The sequence below is a fragment of the Megalops cyprinoides genome, chromosome 6 (genome assembly GCF_013368585.1).
Source record: "Megalops cyprinoides isolate fMegCyp1 chromosome 6, fMegCyp1.pri, whole genome shotgun sequence".
Classification (NCBI taxonomy): Eukaryota; Metazoa; Chordata; class Actinopteri; order Elopiformes; family Megalopidae; genus Megalops; species Megalops cyprinoides.
The window spans coordinates 32,640,191-32,662,126 of NC_050588.1; the positions used below are offsets into that span (position 1 = coordinate 32,640,191).

General features: G+C 43.4%; 1 protein-coding gene across 1 annotated transcript in view; it reads left to right on the plus strand.

Annotated features, from left to right (window-relative positions):
* ptprt (protein tyrosine phosphatase receptor type T) overlaps positions 1 to 21,936 on the plus strand; it is a 225,580-nt gene that overhangs the window by 74,600 nt on the left and 129,044 nt on the right. Inside the window, exons 7-8 of the mRNA XM_036530574.1 lie at positions 326 to 500; positions 10,152 to 10,445. Coding sequence (XP_036386467.1) covers positions 326 to 500; positions 10,152 to 10,445 — 469 coding nt within the window. The remainder of the gene's footprint in view (positions 1 to 325; positions 501 to 10,151; positions 10,446 to 21,936) is intronic.

The following is a 21,936-nucleotide window of genomic DNA, read 5'->3' on the forward strand; positions in this document are numbered from 1 at the left end:
CTCAGACAGTGCACTCAAGAGTTTGGTTTTTGTTATTGGTACTGAATCTCTTATACACAAGGGCTAAAGTGTATGTAGGAGATGTAAACATGGGAAATGGAGGGTACATGCACGGCTCTTCAGCAAAGACTGAACAGCTCTGATAAAACCCATTTCTCCACTGATATGAATCTCAGAAAGGCGCATCTCACAGCACAAAGGGAGCTACAGGGGCCGGCGACCCCTGCCGCGCCAGATTAATGAACCGCGTCGAGTGGTTCGGGACGATGCGGTGGAACGGGAAGGTGACCGGGCCCACGCGCCCCTGCGTTTTTCTCCCCCGCAGCAGTGGAATGGGAAGGACACGGCCCTGATGGTGACCAGGGTGGTGAACCACCGGCGCTTCTCGGCCACCGTGAGCGTGGCCGACACGGCCCAGAGGAGCGTGAGCAAGTACAGATGTGTCATCCGCTCCGACGGGGGATCGGGGGTGTCCAACTACGCCGAACTGATTGTAAAAGGTAAGGACGGTAATAGTGGGTATTAACTATCAATCAAGGCCCAGCTGGGTTCCGTGGGAATCATTATCTGCACTCAAACCCATCATTATTTCAGCCAGCATCAGCGGCGCGTTCTCCTCTCCTTAATTATGCACAAACTTCTTCTGAGGAGAGAGAGAGAGAGAGAGAGAGAGAGAGAGAGAGAGAGGGAAAGAAATCATGCCGGTTAAAGGAGGAAGCGATGTCAGAGCAGCCTTCTTCTCATAGTGGAGGAGAATACTTGCGAGTCTGTGAGCTCCGGGGGGTGGGGGTGGTTGGGGGGGGGGTAGGGTGCAAGGAGGAGAAGTGCTCCTCTCCGGCTGAATTCCTCCCCTGAGCGCTCCCTTCTGTCTCCACTGTGGTGCCGGTCCCCAGGCACACTCTCAGTGCTGATATTTGTGATTTAGTCACTAATCAGGCTGTTAGATTCCTCCTCAATGCCCATACATCTCCTCAAATAAACAGTGCCCTCTGTATCTAAGGCCTGGTTCTAAATAACTCTTGTGAATGCACAAGTGATCCAGAGCAAGCGTGTATCCTTGAAATGTCCTTTACTGGCTGTTGGCCTTTTCTACATACAGATGCATCTGTAACTCTGTGTAAGTGCTGGGCTATGGTTAGCCTGGCTTGCTGTGCAGGGACTCAAGCTGCTCTGGCTGTCATAAGTGCTCAGACACAACGCCCATCTGGTGTCGGGGGTAATCAGCTTCGGGTTATGGCGGGAACTCCCTCTGCAAAACATGATCAAGTATGAATGAGGCCATCCAGGTGAGGTTTAATTGGTTTTAAGGGTTTTGAGAGGGAAAATTAAAATCACCAGATGTAACTGAAGCCAGGCAACCTTGTGATATATGATTGCCCCTGTTGCATATAAATGTTTCCTCTCGCCCTGTGCAGTGGCTTCAGTAGCTGTCTTGTTGAGGTAGGCAAAATCACACAGGGCCAGGAGTCTGCAAACATTTGTGCATCTCGGATCGACAGTTGCGAGGATCAAAGGCTGCTCATAACCTTGTAATGTCCTGCACCTGGTGCTGGATTGTCCTAAATATATCACGGGCCTGGGGTCAGTGAAGATGTATGTTGCTTTCATGATTGTGGAGATTCTCCTGTGCCTTCGAGAGGCTACATGTCAAAGCACAAACGACTGGTGACAGTCACAGGTAAGTTTGCCCTGACACCGGTACCCCTGTTTGTAAAGGTGCTGCCTTCCTCATAGAAGGGAAATAATGATGCGCGAAACCTGGAGTGCACTGCAAACACATATCTGTCTAGAAAAATACAGGCGTAGACATTAGCGTTGCTGCGTTTTCAGCCCTTTTTTATTGGATGCTGTGCAGAAAACGGAGAGAATCAGCAGCATCTGTTTCTTCCCAGCATGCACTGCCTGCTTCTCCTCTGGGGTGGTGCTGGGGGGGGGGGGGGGCATCTCAGGTGTTCAAAGATACTACTCACAGCGGGGGAATTGAGAGGTGCCAAAACAGAGATAGGCTCTGCAAGAAGGGAGCCTGTTTTGTCTCCAAAAAAAAGAAAAAAAAAAAGAGATTGCGTGCTAAACTGTAGAAGAGAGCTAAATGACACTGTGTATTTAGGACAAAGCAACTGATATGCTTTGTACACAATAGATCTAAAATAAACTATTGGATTTATTCCAAAGATAGGCATTGTGTGGCTAACAAGGATGACGGATATTTATATTCAGGGCAAGAGAGGTACATCAATAATGAAGGAATTCTTACGCGCAAGGTTTTCATATTTTGTCAGGTAGCTTTGATAGACTGCGAGTGCCTTTATGTGATACTGAGCCAAAAAATGAATCTATACGACACTCATCTTGAGAGAGGAATGGAGTGGGTGAGAGAGAAGGTGTTAGGTGGTGCTGTGTGTGTGTGGATAATGGCATAAGACCTTCTTTCCTTTTTAAGCACAGAGGGATGTGCCTTCGACCGGCCTCTGGCAGGTGCCTAAAGTCTAAGTACAGGGCACTGCATTCTCATTTTCACATAAAAGTGCTATTCCTGAATATATGGGTCTCCTAAAGCACAAGAAAAGCAGGGTATTACTGGTATTGGAAGAGATTAAAATGCTGAGTTTTATAAATGGGTCGCTCACTGGTAGGCACCGGAGCCATTAATAACTGTTGGTGATGGAACACAGGGCTGCAGTCAGGAAGCAGGTTGGGGGGGCAGGGGGGGGTCTCTTACTGCTGCCATACAGAGAGAGATGTACTCCTGTTAGTCCAATTGTGTGCTCTCTCTCTCTATCTCTATCCAGCGTCACACTCCTCAATCTAGGCTCAGTTAATAACTGGCAGCTCATGTTAACCAATCACTGTCCCCGCTGTAATTTGTCCTCTGAACCCCCTGAAACACCAGCGCTTCAGTGAGCTCTCTGTATTTCCCATATTGCACCGTCCTTGTCTTGCTGCCCCGTCGTGTTCACATTTGTACTGCCTTGTTGGAGGTGAAAAACCTCAGGAAAAAAAAAGTTTTTCAGATTAATTTCAGTTGTTGTAACACTGGGGACATCAAAAAGTCGCCCTTGAAAAGTTTCGGTAATGTTCTGAATTAATATGCCATGCTCCTCTGACTTTTCTCATTTGTGTCGCGTCGTAAAACAGATGCACCCTGTAACTTCGCTGCCTGGGGCTGATCGGCGCAGTCACGTCTTGTTCGGGGGGCTTCAGCAACGAGCGCCGCCATAGCTTTTCCTGCTGGCGCACTCCTGCCCGTCTCCTTACTGAGACTAAATTTACTGAGACGCAGATGGGACCCGGGGCTTTTTTTATGGGGCCCAGCCCCCCCCCCCCCCCACCCCCACCCCCACCCCATTTCGGCCCCTCTGGTTTGACGAGAGTGTTGCCAGAGCGGAAAAGGGGCCTGTTGAAATCAGCACCGTGCACTCCGCCTGGCTGTCAGACCGGCCCTCGCCAGGATCACCCCGATCTGGTCTCCTCTCTCGTTGGTATGCCGGTGGTCGGCCCGAGTCCGTTTCATCTGCGGAGGGGCTACGGAGGAATGAGAGAGAATAATTGAGCACAGGTATGATTAATTCATTAATAGGTAGTGGGCATGTCGGGGGCTGAAGGAAGGCGAAGGACAGAGGTTACTAACAAGCTTCGACAGTTCACTTCTTTCATTCAGAGGGTGATACAATAGAAGACTGCTGCTGTCTCCCAGTGTCGGGCCTCTCCTGAAGCTGGCAGGGAAGAAATTTGAGATGTAGAGCAAAGGAGCACCATAACTCATGCCTGTCAAGCCACAAGTCCCACACAAGAAGAAATGCGTACATATTTGGTAGTCTACATTTGTTTCCTTAGGAAAGCAAATGGTGAATCAAGATTTTGTGTAATTGGCTAAAATGTTGAGAGCAAGATTCCTTATCGTACATGTAATTTGTTCCTCCAGCCAGACACGTTTGATCATTTCTTAGGTGTTTTTTTTTTTTTGACTGGTCTCATTTGCATGTTCTGGCATGTAATGAAGATGGAAACTCTTCATTATCTCTGAAGGGGAGAAGCTTGGCTACCAAGTAGTGACAGGCACATTTTCATGTCTCTCCCAGGAAATATCCAAAATGTCTGATCTGTGATCAGAAATGTTTTGTAGATCATTTTTAAAGGGGTGCAATTCTGGCCACAAAAAGTTGCTAAAAATTCAATTCCTATAACATAACATAACATAACATAACATAACATAACATAACATAATAAGGTAAGAACAATGTACAATTGTCAATCACCTTTTGTAAGAGACAGTACTCAGTGGCAACACTTTTATTTCATAAATCTGGCATTTTAAGCCATTTTTTGGATTTTGCCACAGGCATCATCATTACTGTCATGGTTATGGAACTGTCTTGGGTGCAGCGCACAATGAACTGTAAGTGGATTCATTTTCAATGGCCGCAATGGGTTGCGGAAATGTCATTAAAGTCTTTTTCAAAATCTTACCCTTCAGGCCTTCCGTTTAGCTGTACTGGTGTCTCTTTGTGAATGTTAAATCTATCATATACGGCATGTTGCCTTTTCCTTATACCCATTTTCAGTGATTTCTGCAATATTGGATACCGTCATATGTTATGCATATGCCCTTTCTAGAACTTTTTTTTCTTTATTGTACAATAATGAAATCGAGACTTTCGCCTCATCACCTCAATTACATTGGCATATCTCACTGTAATTATCATGTGACCAAATGGACCGTAATCTGAAAAATACTCATATTAGTTCCCGTGGTCTTGGTCAGGAGCATATCTCTCATATTTCTTCCCACTTATGTGAGCATTAATGATTCTCACATTAATTCTTCATCTGTACTAGAAATATGAACTCAAAATAGAAAATCGGTTAGGACAAGTACAAATTTGTTGTACCCATGAGTGAGGCGCTTAACCTAAAAATTGCTTCAGTAAAATGTCCAGCTGCATGAGTGGAATAATGGATAATGTATGCTACGTAGGTTGTGCTGTAGAAGAGTATCTTTCAAGCAAGTAAATAATGTGGTGTAATAAAATATGAATAAATAATGACCAAACATTTGCAAGGTGAAAAAATTAATACATCTAATTAAATGTTTATAGGTAATATTGTGGGTGGCTGAAGAATCACCCTGGAAGGAATCTCTGATTCCCAAGCTTACTGAATTTTCATTCCCATAAAGAATCTGATGACTGTTTCCATACAGAATCTGATGACAATTTCATGCTATGGATTGCACAATACTATTGTGACCAATCTGATCAATCAATCGGTCACTCAATCAATCAGTCAATCTTTTTTTTTTTTTTTAATCAAGGTTATCTATGCAAGGGAAATTGTCACTGAGAGCTTTACATGTATCAAAGAAAAACTTGCAGGGGGCTGTTCTCCTGCAGTACAGAAAATCAATGATAGAAACACCTGTTTGGCTTACACACCTGGGCCAGGGTGGTTCTGTGCGGGTCCAGTGTGTGCACGTGATGGACGTATTTCAGCGCAGGTTCGTGCCAGGGTAAGGGTGACACTTGGAGGGCCTCACACCGGGGGGGCTGGGGCAGTGGTGGTGGGGGGGGGGGGGGGGGGGGGCAGCGAGGTGTCATGGTGGAGTGGGAGAGGCCTGTGTTATCTACAAGGAGACAGCACAGGAAAGCTGCATTACCAGAGGATTTGGGTCTGTGCAGCGGAGATGAGGAAGCAAGCAGCCTGTGAAGAGCTGAGTTACAGAGATGGATTATAGCGCCATAATACTTCAGGGGAGATAAGCAGCAGCCAGAGAGTTAGCACTTCAAACAGTTTGTGCCAGTTTATTTATCTGTTTGTGTGGTGCTTTATTTATTTATATATCCCTTTTTCCCCTCCAGCTCCACCGACCAAACACCACTACTTCAAAACAGCTTATATATTTAAATAGCTATATTGCCTCTCTCTCTCTCTCTCCTTGTATGTGTTTGTGTATATTTTGTGTCTGTGTGTATGTGTGTGTGTGTGTGTGCGTGCGTGTGCGTGTGTGTGTGTGTGTGTGATGTGTGGTGTGTGCACATACACACATACACATACAGTCATCCAGAGATAAAGTGTTTCCACGTATATATATATCCATACAAAAAATATATCCATATATATATAATATTTTTTTGTGAAAGCTATGAGCATACGCGTGCTAGTCTGTCACACTCAGCAGGCAGTATCATATCTGAAGGAAAGGGAGCCAGCATTGCCGGGAACAGGTGTCCAATGCGAGCCTCCTTTGAGCTGCTGGGACTGCGAATTCATTCTCTCAAGAGGCATTCCCTCTGGGGTTTTTCTGCATTCAGCAATACCTGCGACGGCTTCTTTTGAACACCGGTTTGAAGTGGTGGGATCTCTTTCCCACCACTCTCTTATTGTGTTTCATTGGTCTGTGAGTTTTTTTTTTTTACCTTAGTGCAGTAGGCTTTTTGATTAAAGGGGTCTTTGTGGGCATGCATTAGATAGACAGTATCATTGGAGTACCGCTGTGAGGGCAAAGAATGTACAGGCTTGTAGGAGGGTACACGCTCTTAAAATAATTCTCAAATCACTAAAAATAAGAGTCCGTGTCCCTGGACAATGGTCGAGGTTAAATCCAAGGGCTTGTGTGAGCGCAGATACGCCAAGAACAACAATTGATTAAAACAGGAACATGAGTCAGTACATGTGTGAAGAGGGAGTTATGTGTGTGTTAGAAAAAGACCACCATGTACTGTAGCAGGACAGGGACACATGATTGCTTTTTAGCCATTTGTTTTTTTACCCTTTGTCACCCTGAGTTTGGAATCACTAATTGAGCATTAACATACAGAGTTAATTGCAGTGAGTCGTCTGCCAATACGAATCCTCTCCAGTGGATACTCTCCAGTGTGCTCTTACTTACCATACAGGGTGTCTGTGGCTGGGGAGAGCTTGTGTGTCTTCTCCAATAGAAAAATCCCGCTTGCCAAAAAACTGTTTACATGCTTTGCAAAAAAAAATCCTTATCAGTTGTGGAAGAAGTGTCATTGTTTGTCAAAACAGTCCTATCTTTGCCCAGCATGTATGAGTTGCTAAATCAGTGAAATGCACCAAAACCTTCAATCACATCTGGCATTGCGCTGTGGAGCTCTATGGTGTGTAAAACAGGCATCCGCTGTGGGCGAGTAATGTACTGGAGGATCTGCAGGTATCTCGCTTTCTATGTGAGAGGAGGAAAAAATGGTTATTGATTACAAAAGTTGATTTGATTAAGTGGTTTTTTGTCATTTTGAAAAGAATGTCCTCTTTTGAAAAGGGGTGGTTGCCTTATAATCATGTCTGCCTTATATTCAAGCCCATACAGTAATTTACTGTATTCAAAGTTCAGAACAGTTCTCGCTGAAAAGTGATATCATTGCCTGTTCTCTCCCAGGTGATGTTCACTTGAGTACCATGCATCTGACAATGGGGGGGTCTGTTTGTTCTCAATAAATTCAAGAAGCAAAGAGATATATTATGCTCCAAAGATTCTAGAAGCGGAGGATGCGTCTAAGGATGTTTTTAGTGCTGTTAGTTTTTTTTTTTTGCAAGTGTAAGGGGAAAAAAACAGATTTCAGTAATTGTTGTCTCACAGCCACAAATTCCCATTTTACGCTATACTTTTCTCTGATTCCGCTATCTGCTGTGCCCAGTGGGGTTTGATCTGATAGTGTGTGATTGCTGAAGCTTTACAGAAATCCACAGATTTAAAAATCCCCTGTGGAGTGCAGGTGATAAAGACCGAAATTACGAGGCTGGCCTCACCAGCCCTGCTCGCCTCAAGCATGTGAAGATAGCCACCGTGAGGCTGGCATACATTGCAGGGCTATCGAAAATTCGAAATGGAAGCACACCCCATTTAGAGAGGGGAGAGGCGATAAGAGGCCACTCTCTCCGACCGCCGGAGAGAACGGGCGGCCCCGTTGTTGCGGGGACAGACAGCACCTGCGCTGGGTTTATGCCAGATGAACAGACAATGTGGCTGAGGTCGCCCTCATTCTGACGCTGGACAGCTTTGAGGGACCAAAGGGGGGAAGTGTCTGTCCCTGTGAGAGTATTCCTACCTTTGTGATCAGGGTCTATTCTTTGCGAAACATATGTTTTTTAAGTACAGTATACCCGGCACTCTGCTGCCTTTTTTCTCCCTCACGCAAGTATTGTGTGGAGCAACGTGCGTTTTCTGTGAATTAATAAAACCTCACTGGGGGGAAACTGGAGCTGGTTGTGAAAGAACTTTTTTTTTTTCTCGACTGAAAAGGGAGAAAGAAAAGGTGGAGGAAAAAAAAAAAAGAAAAACACGCCCTGTTTCCTGGCAAGGCAGGCCCAGATTACAAGTTGCTCATTTTCACAAGTTCATTAGTGCCTCTGAGCTAAGGAGCGAGGACCGCATTAGGGACTTCTGCTCTGACTGATGGAATAATTACAGTCCCAGGCTGCTTGCGTGCGGCTCGGATGGATGGCAGCTGCTCGATGCGGCGGCCATTATTCACAGATTACTGTGCGGGACGGAGCCGGAAATTGTCATTAACGATTAGTGATTGGTTATGGGGGTCTGCCCCCCACCCCCCCACCCCCCCCCCTCGTGGTTATCGTCCCAGACCCGGCGTTTAAAGGCGCTCTCCCACCGAGCCGCTGGAGACAGATTACACCTTGCAGGTGGCGCCGCGTGGCAAACGCTCTCTCCCCCCTTCCGTGCATGAGCGAATGAGAATATTAAATGGAGGGTGAGTGACTGAGCGCGCTCTCCCGCATCCTGCCGAGACTTCGGAAAGCAAGAGCCTGGCGAATATTAATGCATTTAAAACACCCCGGCTCCACGGGAGAGGAGAGGAATATTGATGACTTCTCCCCTTTTTTCTTCTGCTGTTGTTGTTGTTGTTTTTGTTGTCTTCTCATTCTCTTTTTCGGCGCGCCGTCTACCACACTGCTCCTCCCCACCCCCCCCCGACTTCCTTGGCACCCCCACTCCGCCTTGTGTCTCCCGTACATGCCTCCAATCGGGATGATAAGTTACCTGAGCGCGGGAGCTGAATTTTTAGTCGCCTGCCCGCTTGTCGGGGGGAGATGTTGGATTAACCTCTGCGCCGCTCTCTCTCCCTCCGCCGGGCGAGGCTCGAGCCACCCGCCCGCCTGAGGGGGAGGCGCCGTATTGCAAATGCCTTCACTGACAGTGAGCTCTTTGCATGTGCTAAAGGAAATCAGCGTCACGGAAACAGAAAGGAGAGGATGGGCCATCCCTCACAGTCTTTAAACGGAAATTGCATGTCCTGTGGTAAATTACAGCAAGCCCGCCAGCAACATGATAAATAAGGTGGACGCACTGCCTTTTTAGTTACAAGAATGCAAGCTCAATGCAGATTTTAGAATGTATTAGAGTCTGTTCCTTCTTTCTCAGTTTTGTATTTACGTTGGGCATGTGCTTTCTGAAGATGGGCCTGTTGACGTAGGACCTCATACAAACAGCTGGGCATCTTTCTTGCGCTTCACTGCAGGGCAATCATTTGGCGAAGAATGAGTTAACTGCATGCCACACACAGGGAAAAAAAACCTCAGTCCACCATGCTGTGAGTGAAGAGATGCCTCACTGCTTACCCAGGGATTATGGCATCTTGCTTACTCCTCACTCCCGCTCTGTATGCTGTATGCTAAGAGATATTGAATAGACTGATCCAGCGGAGGCTAAGGTCTGTGTCTTTTGGATTGTGTCATCGCGTAGCGCAGTTTCCTCCGCCTGAGCGCATGGCAAACTAGGACCGAGAGAAGGGGCTTCTGGGAAGGCGGTATTGTTCGCAGCAGCAGGCCCGATAATAACCTGACAAACACATGCAGTGTTCTTACCACGGCATTACTGGCTTTTTTACTTGCACTGTAACTCAACGTGCTGTTTGCTTCCTTTCAGTGTGACATAACACAGGCCCTCATAATGCTGTGCAGCGCTTCATAAAGGCCTGCGTGAGCGAGCGAGTTCAACAGGTGACAAATGAACTGACTGCAGAAGTAGTTGGGAGTAGGATTTTCAAGCACATTTCACCATTTCTTTCAGTCACGGATGGGCACCACCGTTGGTTAGCCAGCAGTGATTTTATTGTTAGCGTTCGGCATGTTTAGAGAGACGCCGCCTGACCGAACCATCTGTGTTTGTTCCCCAGCACCGCCAACTCCCATTGCTCCTCCTGAGCTGCTGGCCGTGGGCGCCACTTACCTGTGGATCAAGCCCAACGCCAACTCCATCATCGGGGACGGACCCATTATCCTCAAGGAGGTGGAGTACCGCACCACCACGGGCAACTGGGCGGAGACGCACATCGTGGACGCGCCCACCTACAAGCTGTGGCACCTGGACCCAGACGTGGAGTATGAGATTAAGGTTCTGCTGACCCGGCCTGGGGAGGGGGGTACAGGCCCCCCGGGACCCCCCCTCATCACCCGCACAAAGTGTGCAGGTAAGTATGTCCTGTGGGGGCATCGGTTTACCAGGTGCGGATGAAGCAAAGCCAAACTAATAAAGTGAAGAGAATATGCTTACCCTTCAGTGCATAGCCAACATCAAAGAGCATTACAATAATGATATTAGACGGAAATTGCAATAAAAGGGATTATTTGTAGAGATAAACTTTTATTGTTGCTGTTAGCAGATTCTTCCAGAAATTGTCTTTATTTAATTGAAGTCTTTTTGCCAAAGTATCAGCCAGTGGCTCTTCAGAAAACTTTGCTCTCTGCGTTCACTCACAGCTTTCATTCAGCTAAGTGGCAGCAATAACAGGATTAACTATAAAATACGGAAGACAAAATGTTGAGCTAATTAGAAATCTTTTCATGTGGGGGCAAAAAAAAACAATCAGAATGATAATTGAGAATGCAAAAATTTGCAAAGAAAAAGAGGGGCTGGGGTGGGGGGGTGGGATGTGAGGTGGGATCAATTTTCCCTCATAATTATTTACGCAGTGGGGTAGGATATAGAGCATGTTGAAGAAAGGCACACTTCATTTGATAAAGTGACAGATAATCAGATCAGATATGTGTTGAGGAGACGGCGTCTCTGATGGGAATGATAATTGAGAGGAGCAGATGAGCTGCCCTGGGAGGCCGCGGCTCTCCAGGTGAGACGGATGATGAAGGAGCCGGGGTTTGTCAGCACGGACGCAGTGGGGAGGCTCCACTGATCGCGGGAACAGAGCTCCGCCTGGCGCATCCCCACTAACGCGGCCTGCCCCCCCACCCCCACCCCCCGCGCTCCGCACCCCAAACACCCGCTTCCTTCCAGTTGGATGCGGCCCCCTTCGTTTCGCGATATTGCGCTGATGAACAAGGCGAATAAAAAAAAAGTACTTTGTCAGGGCTTTTGGAGGCACGGAAACTTTCAAAGCAATTTAGAAAACTAGAGAAGCAAAAAAAAAAAAAAACAGGAGAAGGGGAGCGCACATATTTGAATAGAGATTGTCGCGGGCGTTCTCTGACCTTTTGAAGTTAACAAAGGCTCGGGGAAAGACGGCGGGAGAGAGCTTTGGCAGCCCGGCTGTGTACAGGAACGATTTTATTAGGCGAAAATGATGTGCGAAAACGGTGGTGTTTTGCCACGCTGTGGTCGCGCGGACTCCACGTGGGACTGGGCGCATCACACGTCGGCCACCTTTCCCTCACACTTATCTGCCTTTCATGCATCAAAAGCATCCGTGTTCGGCTGACAGCGGTGACATACCGAGACTGCGTCCCTCCAATTATACATTTCGAATTCCATAACCACAGTGATTCATATTATGCTAATTCTATCTCCCGTAAAGCATTTCCTCTTTAATATATACCTACAGGCAGTCACATTCATTACGCTCTCCAGAGCAAGGGCGCAGGGGTACTGATATTCACAGCATAACGCATTAGTGGAGTTAAAGGCAATGCAATAAAAGTTTCCTGGTGGGAAATATAACCTGAAGACTGCATACACAGCAATCAATATCATCATTTGTAGGTGGAGTTTGTAATATGGTTGTCGTGGCTGGAAGGTACGCTAGGGCATGCCTTTCCCTGGAAGTATCTCTTGGATGTAAACCTTTGGACGGTACAGTCGGCCACTCAGGATAGCTGTGCTGAACTTTCTTAGATTCCACCGAGCAAATTATCAACAAACATTTTTTGTCCTCCCGTGCCATCGACGGTTACGAACGTGTCCAGAACCTGGGCTGTTCGCCCTCTGCAGAAGCCGCAGGGAGCCGTTTGTGGCAGGCTTTTTGAGATCACAGCAGGGAGACGACGCAGAGGGAAAGACAGTGCCACCGAATGTATTCACCGGTGGGGAGCAGAAGTAAGATAGTATTCCATACTGCCATTTACCAATAAGTGTAGTCTGGTCAGCGTTTGCGGCGGGGCCCCCGTGTAAAGATCGATGTGGAAGCGGACTGCCTGTTTTCATCCTATCAGAGGCAGCGAGCCGGTGCAGGAGGGGGGGGGGTTAGGAGGGGAGGTGAAGTGGAACAAAGAGCGGGAGCGCCGGTGTGAAGTGTGGCAGAAAGAACATGTGTTTCTGAAGTGGCGACGCTGTTTACCTGTCAGCACGGCGCAGCGAGGAGAGCAGATTAGAGCAGGCAGGTGTGTCAGCCGCGGTCAGGTGCTCGCCTGGCTGGAGGCGGGCTGAGGGGCACCCGTCAGCCTGTCAGGTCACAGCGGGGCTTCCGAGACGCCCCCCGGGGGGCCGTTCTGCCCTGGACTCGGTGCACTGCGCCCCCCCCCAACCTTCACCAAGGAGGGTGAAGGGTTATGATTGTGCGTATGACCATAAAAAATATACGTAACCATTTACCCACACAGGTCAAGGTAATATATTTTGGAATTATTTCTTGGTTTTGTGTTTTTGTCAAAATCGTTGGCCCTTTAAATGGAGACAGTAGATATGGGAGGGGCGCAGTAGGAAACACAACAGCGACCTTATCGTGAAGACCAGGCAAATACTGGTTTGGAGTTTATCCAATCAGTGCTCAGATTTTTTTCAGTCTGTTTTCTTTGCTTGGAGGAAAAGGGAGACTCCATGTACAATGGAGAGAAAAAGTGATTGGACACACACACACGGCTTCAGGTTTTCTTCATCTAAATACACTAACATTGTTGATTCTTTTTTCCATACCTCTTTAGCCATCTAGCTAGCCAGCTGTAATAGGCTGGATAGCTTGGAACATGTCCTGCATGTTTTAATCAACTGTTTATCACTCTTACACACTTACTTTTCCAACCACATACTGTAAGTGTGCTGTGTAGTTCCATTGCAATCTGGATTCTGTTCTTGTCTTGATATTGTAGTGATCACGCTGTTGTCCAATGTTTGGTTTTATCTATGGCAGTGAACCTTGATGTTTACCACAGTATACATAACAAAAGACAGTTATCAGCTAGGGTTATATATGTTACCCTTTGATGTAACTAGCTAACAAGTTAACTTAATTGTAATGGAAATGATGTAGCCAGTTAAGAATTTTGATTTCACAACTGGCATCAATAGTAACACATTATTAAATATATCATTTAATAATTAACTAGTTAATACAGTTGGTTGTTTACAAAAAAAGGAAATCAGAATCATCACTAGATTAAAATATATGGTGATACTCAACATGTGAACTTTTTTTTTTTTGAACATTTGAGTTACTAGCGTTCAGTGGATGGCTGAAAATGACACAAGCCACCGTAGCAGCATGATTTAAGACCCCCTGGAGCTACATGCAGAGTTCCTTTCCTCTGTATTCCTCCATACACGATGCTGTTTCAGCACACCTTGACGCCTGGGTCAGTGTCTAACTTTCAGGGCAAAAGCCTGTTCCAGCCTGTTCCAGTAGATCTGGTTTCTGTTCTCCCGGGTGAAAGGCCCTGAAGGGTGTTAACCCACATGCTGCAAACCGCACCTCAAAGAACGTGTGATTGATTCTTAGTGGAAATCTTTACTCAATCACCTGAGTGCTCTCTCTCACACATGGTCTGTACTCAAGGATTCTGTTAGAAATAGATTATGGGTTTTCATATCATTTTGATTTCCTCTCTTCTCTCTCCTAAGTCGCACACTGTTGATATGTGGGTGCTCTCATGCAGTCGAGATTGTTTTTTTTTTTTTTCTTTCTTTTTTTTTTCTGAATGCTGCTGGTTATTAATGGGAGCAGAGAGGACGCAATGTCTCCAGTCTCCACATCACTTAATCTCCGCCTGTCATTACTCCATCTTGACACAGTTTCCCAGCTTTACGCCCACGGTAGCTTAGACTTGTTAGGAGGTGGACTTAAGATCCCAAATCCATTTTTCCTGGGCGTGAATGATCTATAGCTTATAGACCTCAGCTTGACTCTCAACCAAACAGGATTTATTGTTATTATCTTTCTGCACGGTTTATAATAAATCTCCCTCGCTCCTGTGTGTTGGGTTAGTAAGATGGAGGTGATAATGTGCCATGAGTTCCTGGTGCCAGTGTTCCTCCTCCCTTGTTCCTCTCTGCATCATTTTTGCCCCAAAAGGTCATGTTTTATCCCTTCCTGGGAGAAAAAGAGTGGATACTGGCTTATGGATTTTGTGCTGTATCATGAACATTTCATCTTAGAGAGAATTTAACCACGTTTGAATATATCTTGAATATGTCTTATTTGTTATGTATGCACAGTCATGTTTTAGTAGTTAATCCATATTTCACATTGTGCTTGTATTTATATAATAATTTATTTAATTTTGTTATTGTTTCAAATTTCAGAAATATAATATTTATAATATATGTATTATAATTTATAATATATTTATAATTAATATTTATACTTCAAGATTAAAAGAAATTTAAAAGAAAGAATTTAAAATTACTTGTTCCCTCTTAAATGGTTGTCCTGGGCAATATCTCCCTCTGGTTCATTGATCTGTGTTACATTTTTCTCTTTTACAGTACAAAGCTGACATGAAAACAGTTGTCCAAAGAGTTTTGGCGTTCACAATGAATGTCTTCAGATCCTAGCACTATGCTTGTTTTTAGGCGCAACAAGTTAGCAGCTTGATTTTCCACAGATAGGTCCCTGCTGCATAACAGGCTGTCTTGACGCACATCGAGTACTTATCCTCCCTTGGAAGGGGAATGAGACATTGCAGATATGTAATAAAACTGATTTGATGGTCTCTGGGATGAAGCACCCTTTAGATTTATCACATTTTAAAATACCTGTACTCCTCAGCTAATTGGTTGAATATTTATAAGGCAAAGGCTAATGTATCTCCTGGCTTATGTCCTCATATAAACAGGAGTGAATTAAATCCCCCAGGAGATTATACCATATGCTGATATCACCTCTTTCCTTAGCCCACCCTGGCATTTGGGGAATGGAGGCCCAGTATCTCCTCAGTGTCTGCATTCTCTCCTAAACTTTAAATAATGCTGAGTTCTCACCTTTAGAAACAGCCAAAAAAATCACTGTAGCCAAGATAAATTAGGATCTAGAAAGAAAATTCAAACATGTGGCAGATAGACTTGCCAGGCACTTTACTACAAGTGTAGGTTAAGGAGGGAAGAGCAAGTCTATACATTAGGAACAAGGCCATCATGATGTTAAATCATTAAGCAAGGAAAAACACAGATGGAACTGCCGATATCAGACTTTCATATGAGCAAAGCCAGACTGAATATGAGAGGAAAAAAAAAAAAACAGTGTTAGGTCTATTCTGGGCTATAGCTCTTTCCTCCTGCACATGTTTGTAATGGCTTTTCTCCACAAGATGAGTCCTTTATCTTAGCCCAGGCAACAAGCAAACAAACACAACAACTCCAAATGTCTTGTAGCTTCTGGAGGTGCTATTTGGTGCCAGCTAATAGTTTGTTTTTGTCTGGGCTGATGGAGGGCTTATTCTTATCAACACCATCACTAGCCCCACATTTTTTTCTTTCATGTTGTTTAGACTGTCAACTTGATATCATGCTTTTCCTCAAGCGACATCACAGTGTGCAAAAGTCAGAATTATGTTGTTTTGGTTCTCTTCGTGTGGGGATAAACATAAATATTCTAACCTTAACAACTAAACCCTTTCCAAAGAATGTCCAGAACCTTGTAAATAAGGATTTAACATAGAGTGATTGCATTTGATGAGGGCCAATGATTGAAAAGAGGAGATTAAGAATGTGAGCTCCACGGAATAAGCTTCGGCCTTCCAACTGATGGATATTATTACTGATAAGATTTTCTGCACACGTCTGATAAGGCTGTTTTTCATATAAAAATGTCAAAGTCATGGCCCAATAATGTTTTTTTTTTTTTTACCTTATTCAATGATTGACTTGTCTGAAGAAAGATAAATGTTACTGATAGTGCATTTAGATGGCAATCTGTGATTTAGAAGACAAAAAGAGAATGGAAAACAAAACACATTCAACTATACCCCTAAATATTAAATTCTGATTTGAACTGGAAGTACAATACTGGTCCAATAAAATATTAAATGTACGTGTTCCATTTCATTTCAGATCCCATTGTTACCCATACACTGGGTTATGTGTAATAAAGACATACTTCAAAGCTGAATCATCCAAAAAGGCTTTCTAATGTATATCTCAGGGATTCAATAGAGACATCACGTCCTGTAATTTATAGATTGCTGAACAATTGCTTTGTGAGATGCATTGCTTATAAATCAAACATTTAGAAATGGATAAATCAATGTTTTTTTGCCCCTAGAGGACAAAAGTAAAGCTTTTAGCTTAAATACAGCTATCTGTCCCGGGAAAAGAAGGCTTTATTTAAAAATTAATTCCATTTTTAAGTGATATTACATTTCCCTGGTTTGTAATCGCACGGTAAGATGTCCTAACCCAATGATTTGTTGCTGCTGTATAATAGAAGTCTGTATATTATCGATTCATTTTTTCTAGAACTATGCTTGCGTATAGTGATTAATTTACTTCTGTGAACACAGTTATAAGAGTGGACACCTTTATATGGGAATATGTATTCCACAAATGACAGAGAAAAATAGTTGTTTCTGACAATATAAGTTTGCTTGTGAAACAGAAATGGGTTGGTCTGGACATATTTATCAAAGAATCTGATTACAGAGGAGTTAGAAGCTTAATTACAGACAAAGTTTTAGAAGACTGATCAAAATAATCTGAAAGGTTTAGAAATAACTGAAAAACAAAAAAAAAGAGAACATAATAGGTCAATGTCAAACCCTTGGAAACCCATGGAAAAGAAGGCATTTTTATTTCAGTAGTTGTATTGCATAAATTCATAAATTTCATCCATAAATGAGATTCTTCCATGCTATGTCATACTTATGTAATTATGTGGTCAAAGTGTTACACTGCATCATGACATAATACAGCATGTACCAGAAACCATTTAAATCAACTAAAGCTGGAATATTTCATGTTTTCAAAAGAAGGGCCTATCATCAAATGTAGGCCAGTTTCTTCATATAAACAAACACAATGATAAAATGAGTGAAATAACAAAGAACTTAAGTACCAAAGAAATAAATGTCAGCTGTTGTACTTTCAGTACTGAGAACCTCAGTTAAATTCCTCGAGCAAATTACAACGTAATTTCGCTGCTATTTGTTTGTTAGGCGGACATTGAAATTAAGGGCAAGCTGCAGTTTAAACCAACAGTAACATATTCTGTAACCCACTTACACAGCTGTGTGCAGGAGCAATTGAGGTGCAATGTCTTGCTCAGGGGTTGCTGAAGTGAAAGTGGTGTGTTAATGTGAATCCACATTCTCACATTAGAAATCTCCACAATGTCAGCATTACGGATTTAAGAATAGTTACTTTTCATCTTTTTAGTCAGCACTATGCCTTCTGCTATTGCCGAAGTTATAGTAAATTATGTAATAAACAAACACTTGCTTACAACACATAGCTTGTTGCAGCTCATAGCTGCAAACTTGATTGAATAGAGGCTTTTTACACATGCATCATTCTGTAAATAAATCTTGATTAACTATTGTTTTATGATTTGTAAAGCACTTTGGGATTCAAGCTTTGCATGAAAGGTGCTGTATAAATGAAATATTATTATTATTATTATTACTATTATTATTATTATAAACCTCACCATTAAATATGCCTCAGTATGTTGTGACAACAATGGGAGAAGCCTTAAAGAAAAAAATACATTACTACATTACTATAATGTTGAGAGATGTGGTTTTGTTAGTTATCACTGACTATCTTGTCCATAGAATGACCCAAGGTCATAATGCCTTGACATGTGGCATTGTGTGTATGTCTGTGTTCTGACTTAATTGCTTCCATGGTGTATTCTGGTAATACAACTGAAAACGTGTACAGTGATGGAGACATGATGGTGAGGTTTATATTGTAGTATCCGCATGTTCAGACACAAAGAGCCATTCATTCAGAACGGTGGCGAAGTCAGGCACAGCCAAATAAATGGGTCTTTATCAGTGAAAATGTTTTCCGTTTCTGTCTCAAATAAGTTGCCTTGCTCGAGTCCTTTGTTCTGAAACTATCAGAATCCAATTTCAGGTTCATTAGAGGTCTGAATAGTCCGGCGACCAGAGTGTGTCTCATTTAGGATGAGGCCTTGCAATGCTAAATGGCCTAATTTCCGGAGAAATCAGGTACATCAATAACGTGGTGTAATACTGTTCTTTTTAGCCTATTTCCCTCAATGGAAAGAATAGGCCTCAATTAAATGTAATGGAGTGACACCATCTGGAGAACATGAACCCCAGAATTCATTATTTGCAACCAGTGAACGGTACTTTCATTAAAAAAAAACACCTTTTTATTAATTCAAGGGCAATCTATTGAGTTTCCTTTAAGATCGCTGTGGACGTTTCTGCAAATTGGTAATCTTGGCCTTTTATTATGGTTAATGGAAGTTGTGTTTGTACAGTGAAACTGCATCATACATTGTTTTTGACATACTGCAAACAGTAACCATGCAGGTCTATCAGCATTAAATTGCTACTAGTTCCATATGCAAACCATGCCCCTGGCCTACTGATAGAGGCAGCTCTAATAAGGGAAGTCTGGCTGATGTGATGTCTGGCTGGTAAGCATCACATATCAAACGCAGGAGAGCATTAAGGGAACAACTTGTATTTAATAGTTGGATCACACAATTACCTGGGTAAATTGTTTCTCCGGCAGCTCCACTTAAGTTTCATTGTTACACTTTCAACCTCCATAGTGTGAAGTCTGGTATGAATGATCACCCAATAACAAGCAATTCAAAAAAGGGAAGGCGTTTGAATACGCTAGATGTTCTGCACGCATTTAAAAACACAACAAATAAACAATAAACCCATTCATTTAAGGGCTGGGTTATTCCCAGAATATTTAATAATATTAAATAGTTAATATTATTTATTAACTGTAGTTATGCAATAACTGTAGTTAGTTAATATTATAACGTGCATAAATTATTTTAATTTATACGTGATTTTGAATGGTAGATGAATGTGCAACATAGGATCTAAAGCCTCTCTGTTCCTCCCGGGGGAATTTACATGTGCAGCTGCCTGTGATCATTCCATCAGGTGCCCGGTGCACTCAGCCATATGTGGAAAATCGCTAGGAAACTGTCCTCACAGACTGTGCAACAACTTGTCATCTCTCTTGATTTATGTCGCTGAAGATAAAAGGTTGGGCAGTATTGCCTGACAGGTAAATGCCCTTTTTATAGCATGATCAAAAGAGTGTGGTTCAGCAATGCCTTTCGAAAGCACTCAGGGAGAGAGGAGAGAGCTTCGCACGACTCGGTCGGGGCGTGGGATTACATCACAGGGAATAATGCGAGGGATTTCGCCCTCTGCCACGGACTGCCTCTCTCCCAGCTGAATCTCGGATCCCCTTGTGAATGCCGCCGTTTTACTGGGCATCTCTCCTTGTCTGCACACACTGCAAACTGTTCAAGTCAATTGACTTTTCGCCACCCTCATTTTATTATTGGTTTTATGCTGGGTTTTTTTTTCTCCTGCCTCAGGCTATTTTTTGTTTTGTTTGTTTTTTTTTGTTTGTTTTTTGAAATATCTATTAATGCATGCTCCTTCTGTTATACTGTTCCAGTGGAGCATGTGTTGGTGTAGGTCTGATCTCATGCCATAGAATCTCATGATTCTTAATATTCCAAAGGGAAGTCACATTGTGAGTCAGCTGCACAGTTTAAGGAAAGTGTCAAGCGTTCATGTGGCTGTTCAGTATTTGCTTTGCAAATCTCTCTGACTCTACGTCTAGGACTCTAACCATCTTGGCACACTTTTTTTTCGCTGTTTATTTCTTCATTACTGATCACTTTGTTAAGACCCTTCCATTACATACACTGTTTTATTATCCAGGCACAAATAACTTCACAAATGATAGCCTTGCTTTTCAGTAGAGGACACTATAAGAAAGCTGTTGCCTTGGAAACATAAATTTTACTGACTTTCATGATTCATGAATAATAAAGGGACACCTTGGCCTTTGTGGTTGGGTCATTCTAGAAAGGAAAAACCTACAGAACTGGGTTGGGGTGAGGAATAACAATTTAGTAACCTTTACAGCATTTAATTAAAATGTCAAACATAATTTATGTTTAAGATGTATTGCCAGGAGCCATTGGTGTAGCAGGAGGCTATGTTGCCACATATGACTTTCCCAAGAATAATTAAAAAGCATGTCATTTCCACAGAAAGCTGCATCAGCAGATCCAAACCCACTATCTCATAAGATGCTACATTTAAGATTATCATTTCAACCTTAGGGGCTGAGCCTCTTATGTGAAGAGTACCTGCACTGAACACAGATGTTCTCTATTCAGTCCCATTGCATTTTAAGCATATGCAGCCTTTTAGCTTTCTTGGGGAGCCTAAAGCAACAGGTTGTCACATTATATTGCTTTCTGCATAAACAGAATGCATTGTAAAAGCTTTTATCCGGGAATATTTGTCATTTATTTATTTATTTTTTATTAAGGTAGCTAGAATGTATATTAGTGTTAAAAGCATTTGTTTCTAGTCAGTGATTTAAGACTTTTAAATGGCTCTGAATGGCTGTCTGGTTGATTTCCAACCATCAACCTTTAAAGGGCTGTGAGCTGCTCTTGGCCTTTCAGATAAGCAGAGCCGTGTCTGACTTTGGTGTGTGGAAGGTCTCTGTGTGGGCACAGCATGTATGCGTGGGCAGGGGAGCTGATAATTTCAAATTAACATCCTGTGTATCTGTATTTTTCCTTTGAATAGGCAGCAGAATGAGATAATGTAGTTTATAACCAAAAGAGAGCAGGGTGTGCGTTACTTTACACGGGGCTTAAATGGAAACTGCTGCAGTCATTGGTTGATGGCAGATTGCGGGACACTAAGGCACAAACAAAGAGAGGGCCGGTTACAGATAGAGCAATTAGCACTTCCTCCAGGCAGTTATTGCAAATCGATAACGGGGAGTGGTGTGGAAATTGCACCCACCCATTACATCCGCAGAGAAGGGCCTGGTGGCTGAGAGTGGCTTCTCTGCGCGATGCCGCTTTTAAATTGATGCAATAGCAATGCCCTGTTCGGTTCTGCCCAGGTCAGACTGCTGGTGTTTTTTTTTTCCAGCCATCCTCTTTGAATGATTTGTAGCCAAGTGAAGGACATGGCCATAGACAGATGTGCTGTTTTCGGAGCCGAGAGACACTTTCTTTTATGAGAACTACAATTCCCATGAACCCGTAATGGGCAGCAGAACATGCCAGAAGAACCAGGTGTGCCCAATGAACATTAAAGTCTGTATTTAAGTGAAGGGCATGATCCACATAAGGAAGAGAGGACAGGAAGAGAGCAGAAGGCGTTAGGTGTGGTTATGCCATGTGCCATTAGATTAACAGTCAAGGATATGTGAGTTTGAATTTGTTTTCAATTATTGGATAATTAAGGCTTAGACGGTTTGGTTTTCCCTACGTTTAGTTTTATATGTTGAATAGAGACATTTCTTTCATCCTCTCCCTG